A 12,249-nucleotide genomic window follows, 5' to 3' on the forward strand; every position below is an offset into this window, starting at 1 on the left:
GACGCGTAAATTGACTGCCTCGGCAAAGAAGTGCAGGGCACTTCTTTGCAACGTAATTTGAGCCGTTCTTCATTGAACTCAATGAAGAGCAGCTCAAGATATACGAGCGTCACAGACGCCTCGTATATTACGAGGAGGAGCATTTACGGCTGAAACGACGCAGCTGTTTTCTTCTGAAAACAGGCTGTCATTTCAGCCGTAAAAGCCAGCTAGCGTGTGAACATACCCTAAAAATCGTGTATGACACTGTTTAAAAGCCCTAGAAGCCCTGTATAACACTCTTAGGTCACTCATGAGTGTATCCAAGTACTTTTGAGCTGTCTTTAAGGCAAAGTTAGTGTCAAAGTTACGCCAACATGTATGGCTATAGGAAAACGGATGGGACACGGTGATAACTAACAGAAACCACTGCACTTGTGCATGTTGTATGCTTAATGCATTGTTAAAAAAGGTACAAAAATTAACCATTTTTGGCGGCAGATGCCTGCCAGTGTTCATACATATAAGGTGGTAAGAGAAGAAGCAATGGCTTTTGACAAGCCCTCAAAAAATGTATCCTTTATGGTGGCAGATGCCTGCGGGGGTTCATCCATACATGGTTGTAAAAGCAACAAGCAATGGCTTTTCACAAGCCCTCCAAAAATGTACCCTTTTTATTGGCAGATGCCTGCCGGGGTTCATCCATACATGGATGTAATGTAAAAGCAACAAGCAATAGCTTTTGAGTGCAAGCCCTCAAAAAATGTACCCTTTTTATTGGCAGATGCCTGCCGGGGTTCATCCATACATGGATGTAAAAGCAACAAGCAATGGCTTTTGACAAGCCCTCCAAAAATTTACCCTTTTTATTGGCAGATGCCTGCCGGGGTTCATCCATACATGGATGTAAAAGCAACAAGCAATGGCTTTTGACAAGCCCTCCAAAAATTTACCCTTTTTATTGGCAGATGCCTGCCGGGGTTCATCCATACATGGATGTAAAAGCAACAAGCAATGGCTTTTCACAAGCCCTCCAGGCCTGCTTGTAGCAGACGGCAGTGGAGGTGTATTGGTGGTAGTAGAGGTAGCCAACGGACAGCAAGGGTGGTGGTAGTAGTAGTAGCAGCACATTAAAAGAGACTGGACAGTCACAGGACAAAGCCCTGTGGTTGGGCAGGCCTCAGGCCTGCTTGTAGTAGACGGCAGTGGAGGTGTATTGGTGGTAGTAGAGGTAGCCAACGGACAGCAAGGGTGGTGGTGGTAGTAGTAGTAGCAGCACATTAAAAGAGATTGGACAGTCACAGGAGGACAAAGCCCTGTGGTGGGGCAGGCCTCAGGCCTACTTGTAGCAGATGGCAGTGGAGGTGTATTGGTGGTAGTAGAGGTAGCCAATGGACAGCAAGGGTGGTGGTACTAGTAGTAGTAGTAGTAGCAGCACATTAAAAGAGACTGGACAGTCACAGGACAAAGCCCTGTGGTGGGGCAGGCCTCAGGCCTGCTTGTAGCAGACGGCAGTGGAGGTGTATTGGTGGTAGTAGAGGTAGCCAACGGACAGCAAGGGTGGTGGTAGTACTAGTAGCAGCACATTAAAAGAGACTGGACAGTCACAGGAGGACAAAGCCCTGTGGTGGGCCAGGCCTCAGGCCTGCTTGTAGCAGACGGCAGTGGAGGTGTATTGGTGGTAGTAGAGGTAGCCAACGGACAGCAAGGGTGGTGGTAGTAGTAGTAGCAGCACATTAAAACAGACTGGACAGTCACAGGACAAAGCCCTGTGGTGGGGCTGGCCTCAGGCCTGCTTGTAGCAGACGGCAGTGGAGGTGTATTGGTGGTAGTAGAGATAGCCAACGGACAGCAAGGGTGGTGGTAGTAGTAGTAGTAGCAGCACATTAAAAGAGACTGGACAGTCACAGGACAAAGCACTGTGGTGGGGCAGGCCTGCTTATAGCAGACGGCACTGGGGGTGGATTGGTGGTAGAAGTAGTAGCAGCACCAACAGCGGCACATTAAAAAAAGAGTGGACAGGACAGAATCCCGTAGTAGCAGGCGGCAGTAGCAGGCGGCAGCAGCAGCAGCAATGTCAGATCTAATCAGTGGCATCAGGCACAGGGGTTTTAAAATCCTCACCGATCCACGCTTGATTCATTTTCAGAAACGTGAGATTTTCCAAGCTCTTGGCGGACAATCTTGTTCGCTTAGGGGTGACGAAGTCCCCTGCCGCACTGAATACCCTCTCTGACGCTACACTGGAGGGTGGACAAGAGAGTACACCCATGGCAAACTGGGCCAGTTCTTGCCAATGATCCAATCTGCTGACCCAGAAGTCCATGGGGTCTGGGATCAGGATTTCTGACAGAGAAAGGGCACAGTCCAGGTACGAGTGAACCTGGTTGTTTAGGTGCTGGACCTGATGATGGTGAACATCCCTTTGGTGACTACGATGTGTGTCAGGTCGGGGTATTGGATGTAAAAATATTGTCATCATTTTTTCCAAACTGAATTGGCTGCTGCTGCTGCCGCTGCTGCCGCCTATTGCAGAGGTAGCTCTGCCAGAGGCGGTGGAACGATGAGACAGTGGGGAGCGGAGAGTGGCCCCCCGATCAGACATGCTTGCAGCAGGTGTTTGCCGTTTGAAAGCCGTGACAAGCTGGCTGCATAGCTTCTCTCGATAATAAGCCAATTTTACCTCCCTCTCGGAAGGCGCAAAAAACTCCCCCATTCTGGCTTTATACCGAGGGTCTAAAAGTGTGGCTATCCAGTACTCATCTCTTTGCTTCGTGCTAACAATACGACAGTCAGCGCGCAAGTAACGAAGCATAGAGCTCGCCATCCTGGCCAGCGTTTCAGAGGGCCCGGTTGCTTCCATCTCCACCCCATACTGCCATGGTTGTCCATCATCAAGGTCGTCGTCAGACTCGTCATCACCATCACTGTCATGTTGTGCGGCTGCCTCGTCCCCTATCCCTTCCTGTGATTCCATCTACAAATCGAGCTCCGCTTCAGGTCCTGTTTCCTCATCCTCATCCTCCTCCTCCTCCTCAACATCCATAACCAGATGTGATCCTTCCTCCATCCTTTGCTGAATCATCGCTGTGAGCGTTTGCTCCATAATGAATATCAGCGGCATAACATCGTTCATTCCGCTAGCGTCACGACTCACAAATCGTGTGGCCTCTTCCAAGGGCCACAAAACGCGACATGCGTCTCTAACCAGCTGCCAGTGCCTGAGCTCGAAATTACACTGGCTCCAAACGCTACCCGTCTGCTGCATCAGGAAATCATTCTCGGCTTTCCGCTGTTCGTACAGACGGTCCAACATGTGCAGGGTGGAATTCCAGCGTGTTGGAACGTCGCAAATCAGGCTGTGTTCTGGGAGATTGTTTTGATGCTGCAAGTCCAGGAGGGCGTGCTTAAATGCATACGAACGTCTAAAGCGACCGCAAACCCTCCTGGACATGGCCAGCACACCCTTCAAACCAACATATGACTTTAAGAAGCGTGTTATGACCAGATTGATCACATGTGCCATGCAAGGAGTGTGTGTCAGGTGACCTAGACGCAGTGCAGCCACAACGTTCTTCCCGTTAACAGAGACAACATTGCCCAGTGTGAGTTTCAGAGGAGACAGCCAGCGTGCGATTTCCTCCTTGATGCACAGCAGCAGCTCCTGCCCTGTGTGGCTTTTCTCGCCCAGGCTCAGCAGGTGTAAGACAGTGTTGTGGCGCTTCACCTTGCACCTATGAAAAGAGGAGGGAGGAGGAGTGGAAGATACGCTGTGTCCTGTCGGAGGAGGAGGAGGAGGAGGAGGATGGTAGGCGCCTGGTGTCAGGAGTTGAACCAGAAAGATACAAGCGTGGAGGTGGTAATGCCTGGCATTGCTGCGGTGGTGCATCGGACTGCAAAATATTGACCCAGTGGGCCGTGAAAGACATGTACTGTTCCTGCCCATAGTTGCTGTTCCACGTGTCGACGGTGGCATGTACCCTGCTGCACACGGATAATTGCAAGGACTGGCCCACCTTTTCCTCCACGTGCTTGTGCAAGGCAGGGACAGCTGTTTTGGAGAAGTAATGGCGGCTAGGTATTCGCCACCTAGGCTGAGCGCACGCCATAAATAGCTTGAAGCCATCGGAGTCGACCAGGTGGTACGGCAGCGACTGCACCACCAACAACTTAGCCAGGTGTGAATTAAGCCGCACGACAAGTGGATAACTGGGTATATATTGTTGCTTATTGGACAACGATTCCGTTATGGATAACTGACGGGACGTAGGAGGAGCACTAGATGACAGTGATGATGATGATGACAACGACATGGTGGATAAGGCCTGGCTACTACTTAGATGACAGGGACTCGGAGCAGCAGCGGCAGAGGGGTCTTCATTAGATGTACATGATGGTGGGGCATGTCGATTGTCCCACATGGCCTTGTGATGCCGCTCCATGTGTTTACGTAGAGCGGTAGTTCCTACATTGCTGCCCTGCCCACGCCTTACTTTCTGTTTGCAGATACGCCACTGTGCCATGTTTTCGTCCTCCGGGAAGGTACAGAAAAATTGCCACACGGCAGAGTACCGTAAAGAGGTAGTACCACGTCCACCACCACCACCACCCGAGCTTGCCCCTTGTCTGGCAGGCTTTTTTCGGGAGCCTACACCAGTAGCATCAGTGTCGCCGTCACCGGCTCCTGAGCTGACCCTACCGCTGCAACGTTTTGCAGATTGACTTCTGCCCCTACCTCGGCTTGGCTGTTTATCACTGCCAGTGCCGCCACTACTACACTCCTCCTCTGACGCCGTCGTCACCTCGTCACCTGGTTCCCACGTCCTGTCTAAAACAACATCATCATAGCCCTCCTCATCATCCCCGCCACTTCTGTCACTGTGTTGTGAATGTGATGTGACATCATGGCGGGCTCCATGCCCCCCCTCATTACTGCGTCTGCCACCACGGCTACCACCAACACCCCCACTACCACAGCTATGCGTCTCGGACACCGCTTCCACCTCCACCACCGCCGCAACACACTCCGTTGGCTGACTCGCGGAAAACAAATCATCATCACTATGTTGCCTCCCGATTGCCTGGGAGAGCCGTTTGCAAGGCATTATGGGGTAGCCTGATGTCAGGTGATATTGTGAAATCCTCCATTTTACATCTAACATGTGGCAGGCGCCAAAATTTAGCCGGGTTCGGCCGAACCCGGTGAAGTTCGGATTCGCTGCGAATCAAACTTTTCCCGATGTTCGGACCGAAACCGGGTTCGGTTGTCCCGGTTCGCTCATCTCTACTCCTTGTGAAAGGAGCAAACGAGCGCTGATCAATGAGCTGTCGCTTTGATCGCGCTCGTTTACACGGCCCAAGACTTCATACTATTCTAATGCTGTGAACAAAGAAGGATTCAAAAGGGAATCTGCAGCTCGGTTCCATTGTCTTAAAAATAGGAATAACGTAAAAAATTTTCATTAGCCTTTCAAAAGGTAGAACATATTAGGTAGCAAGTGAACAGTCATTTCCTGAAGCTGATGTGTTGGAAGTTTTATTGGGTGTTCCCAGTATGCAGTGGTTAATAGCTACCAAAAAAGGAAAGACCGGTGAATTGGTGCATGTGGGGAGCGAAGGCCAGCCTGTCTAATGCCACCCCATATAAGAGCTACTGTAGCACAAATTGCTGAAAAAGTTCTGGCTGCATTTGGGGCTGCGTAACCACAGACTGGTTAGAGTGCCCATGCTAACTCCTGTCCATTGCCAAAAGCGTCTACAATGGGCACAAGCACTAGAACTGGACCATGGAGCAATGGAAGAAGACGGCCTTGGCCGATGAGACGCGTTTTCCTGCTCATCATGTGGACGGCCGGGTGCATTTGTGCTGCTTTCCTGTGTAGGAGATAGTACTATGGGAAGAAAGCAAACCAACAGCACCTACCTAAAAATTGCTGAAGGCAAAGTACCCCTGTCCAATCCATGGAGGCCTCATCTGGCAAGTTGCAGGACCTAAATGCTCTGCTCCTAAAGTCTTGGTGTCAAAATACCACCAATAACGTCCATACCTCAACGGTCAGAGCTGTTTTAACATCTTGAGGGGAACTTATACAAAATCAGCAAGTTAGTTCTAATATTTCTTCTTATATACATATATATATATATATATATATATATATATATATATATATATATATATATTAATATATATATAACAGGCTATTAATGAGTGATCCGTGACGGTCCAAAACCCCCTTCACTGCAGTACCTGAAACAGCAAAATCGATGTTTGTGGGCTGTTTTTGGTACTGCAGCTCAGCACCATACAGAGTAGCGCTGTGTGGGGTATTGCAGTGAAAAGACTGCACCACTTAGCAATCATTGCGATCCTTTCTTTCTGCTGATTGTGGAGGTAGTAGAAGTCAGACCCACATCAAAGGATAGAGGATCAATATTATATACTGGACACATCCTTATGTACATAACTAAAAAAGCACCTACCTAATATTGTGTAGGTCCCTTTCGTGCCATTGAAGATAAACTTTCTGACTTAACGAGGCATGGACTCCACAAAACCTCTGAATCTGTGCTGTGGTACCAGACGTTAGCAGCAGGTCCTTTAAGTCCTGTAAATTGTAAGGTGGTGCCTCCATAGATTAGACGTTTATTCCAGCACATCCCATAGATGTTCGATTGGATTGAGATCTGGAGAATATTGAGTCAAGGGCGTAGCTAGGGGGGGCAGGCGGGGCATGTGCCCGGGCGCAAATTAGAGTCAGCGCCACCCCCTCCTGCACTATAATTGTACCTGCATCTATAGGACACAGGTACAATTAGAAGCAATCAATGGCCGGGTATGTTCCGTGCCTGGCCATTCAGCGCCTTTCCACGAGTGAAGCGGCGCGATAGTTTGCGCCGCTTGCGTCATTGAAAAGCGCTGATTGACAGGGAAAGATTTTTCTGCCCAGCCAATCAGTGCCTATCATAGATGCTTCGTTCAACCCCAGGAGACCTGCGCAGAAGAGAGCAGGTATCCATTACTGCCGGACAGCGTGGGAACGGGATTAAGGTGAGTTTGAATAGTTTGTTATTTTATCGTAATAAAAAAAATGTGTGGCATTATCTACAGGGGGGTATTTATCTACAGGGGGGGGCTTTATCTGCAGGGGTGCTTTATCTACAGGGTGATTTATCTACCGGGGCTCTATATATAGGGGTGGGCTATCTGTAGAGCACTATATACAGGGATGGGCTATATCTACAGGGGGCTATATACAGGGATGGGTGATCTGTGGAGCACTATATACAGGGGTGGGCTATATCTACAGGGGGCTATATACAGGGGTGGGCTATCTGTGGAGCACTATATACAGGGGTAGGCTATATCTACAGGGGGCTATATACAGGGGTGTGCTATCTATGGAGCACTATATACAGGGGTGGGCTATATCTACAGGGGGCTATATACAGGGGTGGGCAATCTGTGCAGCACTATATACAGAGGTGGGCTATATCTACAGGGGGCTATATACAGGAGTGGGCTATCTGTGGAGCACTATAGGGGGAGCTATTTGTGGGACACTATATACAGGGGTGGGCTATATGTGGGCACTATCTACAGGGGGCTCTATTGGGGCACTATCTACAGGGGGCACGGTGTGTGGGTGTGTGTGTGTGTGTGTGTGTGTGTGTGTGTGTGTGACACAGTGTATGGTGCTTTTATAATTAGAGGTGCAGTGTATGGCGCTATTATATTTAGGGGCGTAGTGTGTGGTATAATGAGAGCTTTATCTTTGTTTATAGGTGTAGAAATGTTGGAAAAGTGAGAAACTGAAGACAAACTGCAGAAATGGGCTGTGACCGGGAAAAGTCATCATAGAGGTCTGGATCGGATGGAGAAAACGAACTAGAATCTGAGACGTCACCGGTGAGTCACTTATTGTAAATGTTTAACCTGCCTCTAATCAGTACTGTAGTCACTGCATCATCTGCAGCGAGATGATGGGTGGTATGATTATGATATGATTTCTTTTTGTGAAACAGCAACTCCCAGCATATCCTTACCATTGTTCGGGCCATGATGGGAGCTAGAAACAAATTAGTGCACACCTATACAGCAGGGGTTGAACTAAATTGAGCTGTATTTGTGCTGGTGTTGTATTTATGTACTGAGCTTTGTTCTGGTGCTGTATATATGTACTGAGCTTTGTTCTGGTGTTGTGTATAGAACTATATTGCTTGTAAAATGTACAAATGTTTTTTATACTCGAGTTACATAAAAAGAAATGTGGAAAAGAAATGACATGTCATTGATTGGTAGAGAAAACAAACCTAGCAAGGGGGAAGGAGATGTCGGGAAAGAGGGGGGGCGCCAAACTGAATCTTTGCCCCGGGTGCTGGAGAACCTAGCTACACCTCTGTATGAAGGCCAAGTCAATACCTTGAACTCTTCGTCATGTTCCACAACCCATTTCTGAACAATTTGCAGTGTGGCAGGGCGCATTATCCTGCTGAAAGAGGCCACAGTCATTATAGAATACCAATGCCATGAAGGGGTGTACTTGGTCTGCAATTATGTTTAGGTAGGTGGTAAGTGTCAAAGTAACATCTTCATGAATGCCAGGACCCATGGTCTCCCAGCAGAACATTGCCCAGAGCATCACACTGTCTCCCCCATATTGTGTTCTACCCATGGTGCACCCTGGTGCCTTCTCTTCCCCAGGTAAGTGACACACATGAAGCCAGCCGTCCACATGATGTAAAAGAAAACGTGATTCATCCAACCATTACACCTTCTTCCATTGTTCTTTGTCCAGTTCTGATGCTGATGCTTGTGCCCATTGTCGATACTTTCGGCGGTGGATGGGGTCAGCATGGGCCCTCAGATCGGTCTATGGCTACAGAGCCCAAAACACAGCAAGCAGCAATGCACTACATGTTCTGACACTTTTCTATCATAGCCAGCACAAACTTTCTTAGTAATTTGGGCTACAGCAGCTCTTCTGTGGGATCGGACCAGACGGACTGGTCTTCGCTTCGTACACAATCAATGATCGGCCATTACCCTGTTGCTGCTTGACTGGTTGTCCTTTCAAGGAGTACTTTTGGTAGATACTAACCACTGCATACTGGAAACTCCCCACAATACCTGCCATTTTGGAGATGCTCTGACCATGCCGTCTAATAATCATAATTTATCCCTTCTCAAATTCACTCAGATTCTTACACTTGCCCATTTTTCCTACTTCCAACACATCAACCTCAAGAACTGATTGCTCTCTTGCTGCCTAATGTATTCCAACCTTTGACAGGCACCATTGTTACAAGATAATCAATGTTATTCACTTCACCTGTCAGTGGTGTCAATGTTATAACTGATATATATATATATATATATTTTTTTTTTATCTTTTTATTTTTTTTTAGGTGGCATTGGTTTTCTCGTGTACATGTTTATTGTTTTTTTAAAAAAATTCTAACAAATGTTGCCTTCTAACCTTACAGGAAATTGTTAAAGGATAAGGGAAAACCAACAGCACCCACGGTTATAAGGAAAGGATTTACCCACCTGATACCCACTAAACAAGACACACCACGTCTTTTCAAAACCTTGATGTCAGCTACCGCTGACAAACCTGGATTACGCTTATTACAGATGGTAAGGAAGCAACGAGCCCAACTGGTAAGAACTTAAAGATCATAATACAAGATGCAGCAAATTTTCATATATAACTAGTATTTATATATTTATTAATGAGAGAATAAATTACTGACTTGTCTTCTTCTGTCAAGTTATTAACCCTTTCTTGTCACAGCCATTTTTTGGATATTCGTTTGAATTTTTTTTCCTTCCCACATTCAAAAAGCCATAACTTTTTTATTTTTCCGTCGATACAGCCATATGAGCTTGTTTTTTGCGAGAAGAGTTGTAGTTTTTCACGGCACATATGTACCATATAATGTATTGGGATACTGGAAAAATATTCCTTGTGGGGTGGAATAGGAGGAAAAACAGCTATTTTGAGGGGTTTTGATTTTACGTCTTTCCTCTACTGATGAATACGATTATGGCGATACCAAATTAAGGGCCTGTTCACATCACCGTTCGCTTTCCGTTCCGGGGGTTCCGTCAGAGGGTTCCGTCGGGTGAACCCCGCAACGGAAAGTGAAACTGAAAGCACAGCTTCCATTTCAGTCACCATTGATCTCAATGGTGACAGAAACATCGCTAACACCGCTATTGATTCGTAGTCGACTCCGCTATTAATTCCGTCGGAAAACCGGAAACCAGCCGGAATGGTGACGAACGGAAAGCATTAGCGATGTTTCCATCACCATTGAGATCAATGGTGACTGAAACGGAAGCTGTGCTTTTAGTTTCACTTTCCGTTGCAGGGTTCACCTGACGGAACCCTCCGACGGAACCCCGGAACGGAAATGAACGGTGATGTGAACAGGCCCTTATATAGTTTTGTTTTATGTTTTACTACTTCTACAAGGAAGAAACAAATTAAAAATAAAATTTGTGTTTTGTCGCCACATTCTGAGAGCCATAACTTTATTTTTCTGTCAATTGAGCGTTATGAAGGCTTTTTTTTTTGCGGGGCGAAGTGTAACTTCTATTGGGCTACAGGAGACTTTTTGATCACTTTTTATAAAAAAAATTGTAGAATATGTAGTGACCAAAAAAATAGTGATTCTGGCGGCTTCATTTTTTACTGCATTAACTGTTCTGGTATGTTGTAATAGTTCGGACTTTTACGGATGCGGTGATACCAATTTTGTTTATTTTTTGACATTACTTTAGGGGAAAATTGGTAAAAAGGTTATTTTGAACATATAATTTTTTTTTAATTATTTATTTTTTATTTTTATTTTTTACACTACTAAAAACTTTATGAAACATTTTTTTACACATTTTACTAGTCCCCCCAGAGATCGCTGTTCCTGCCCGTTAGTCCTGGATGTCAGCCGTAATACACAGCTGACATCCACTGCGTACAGAGTGGGCTCAGCGGTGGGTTACCCCCCCCCCCCCCACCACCACCACCATGACGTGCTATTACATCGTGGTGCGGGTAGCGGTTAAAAGATATCTTCAGCCATTTCTCAGCTATAATATTTTTTTTAGAATGTTTTCTAACTACCAATGACAAGCATTACAGCTCCAGCAGCAGTTGTCACCTTGTTAATCTATAGGGGGCGGCAAAGGTAGCAGTTGGCCTGAAGAAGCCCCTTTACCACAGTGCTTTTTCAAACTGTAAGGCGGGCCTTACTGGCGAGGTGCCCTCTAGTTGTTGGTGAGACGCGGCTGGGGAGGCAGTTTTGACAGAAGTGATCATAAGATGAACAGGCTTATCTATGGTTGCATCAATCTCTGGTTGAGCAACTCCTTTTTTGCTTATAATGTACTACTGGGTTCAGGAGACAAATTTTAGGAATAATGACTAAAACCAATCGTGAAGGCCAGTCCTAACCACGTCCTGGCTGATGAGACCCAAGTAGAAAAATATTTAATTACCCTGTTGAATCACGTAAGGCCCTGTTCACACGGCGTGTATTTGATGTGTATTTTGGTACATTTTATGCGCCAAAATACGCTTCATTAAGCTTTCAATTCAAATCAATGGGTAAACACGTTGTCTAGCATCAGGTCAATTCTTTGATGTGTAAACCCATCGAAAACGTGCCCAGTGTTCCCATAGCCAATGGGAATTCTTATTACATGCAAAAAACGTATCAAAAAATAAGTGGAAAACACATCAAAAATGCCTGTATTTTAAGAAGCACTTCACAAGAAACGCTAGTGTAGTTAAAACGTTGACAAGTGTTTTCTTTTTTAGCGCCGTGTAAGCATGCCCTATGAAGATGCCAGTATTATCAATGTCACATGGTAGGTGGGGGGCCCAGTTTTGTTTTTTGTCTTTTGGATTGGGACGCAGAATCTTTAGTAGAGAAAAGAAAGGTATATAATGAGTAACTACGCCAAAGTAATTACAGCTCCTATATTGCTGCAGAACGAAATAGTTTTTACATTCAAACAGCTAAAGCTGCGAAAGGAAATTAATGATTAAACGTCTTTTTTCATTCTCAGCAAATTATCTCTTAGCTAATATAAGGCCATGTGAGGTCTATGTATAAAGATCACTAATAACAGTGATCTAATGGGCTGTTACCATTAGATCACTGTTATCAGTGATCTGTATATGGGGACAGCAGGGGACACATAGATAATGTGTTCCCTGCTAACCTGTGCCCCTAGAGTAAAAAAAACAAAAAAACAATTAATGC

At 46.2% G+C, this 12,249-nt stretch overlaps 1 protein-coding gene across 1 annotated transcript in view; it reads left to right on the forward strand.

The window, feature by feature from the left end:
• Nucleotides 1–12,249, forward strand: part of CNGB3 (cyclic nucleotide gated channel subunit beta 3) — a 230,407-nt gene that overhangs the window by 201,649 nt on the left and 16,509 nt on the right. The window contains exon 19 of the mRNA XM_075828074.1: nt 9,463–9,640. Coding sequence (XP_075684189.1) covers nt 9,463–9,640 — 178 coding nt within the window. The remainder of the gene's footprint in view (nt 1–9,462; nt 9,641–12,249) is intronic.

Source organism: Rhinoderma darwinii, chromosome 5, assembly GCF_050947455.1.
Source record: "Rhinoderma darwinii isolate aRhiDar2 chromosome 5, aRhiDar2.hap1, whole genome shotgun sequence".
NCBI lineage: Eukaryota > Metazoa > Chordata > Amphibia > Anura > Rhinodermatidae > Rhinoderma > Rhinoderma darwinii.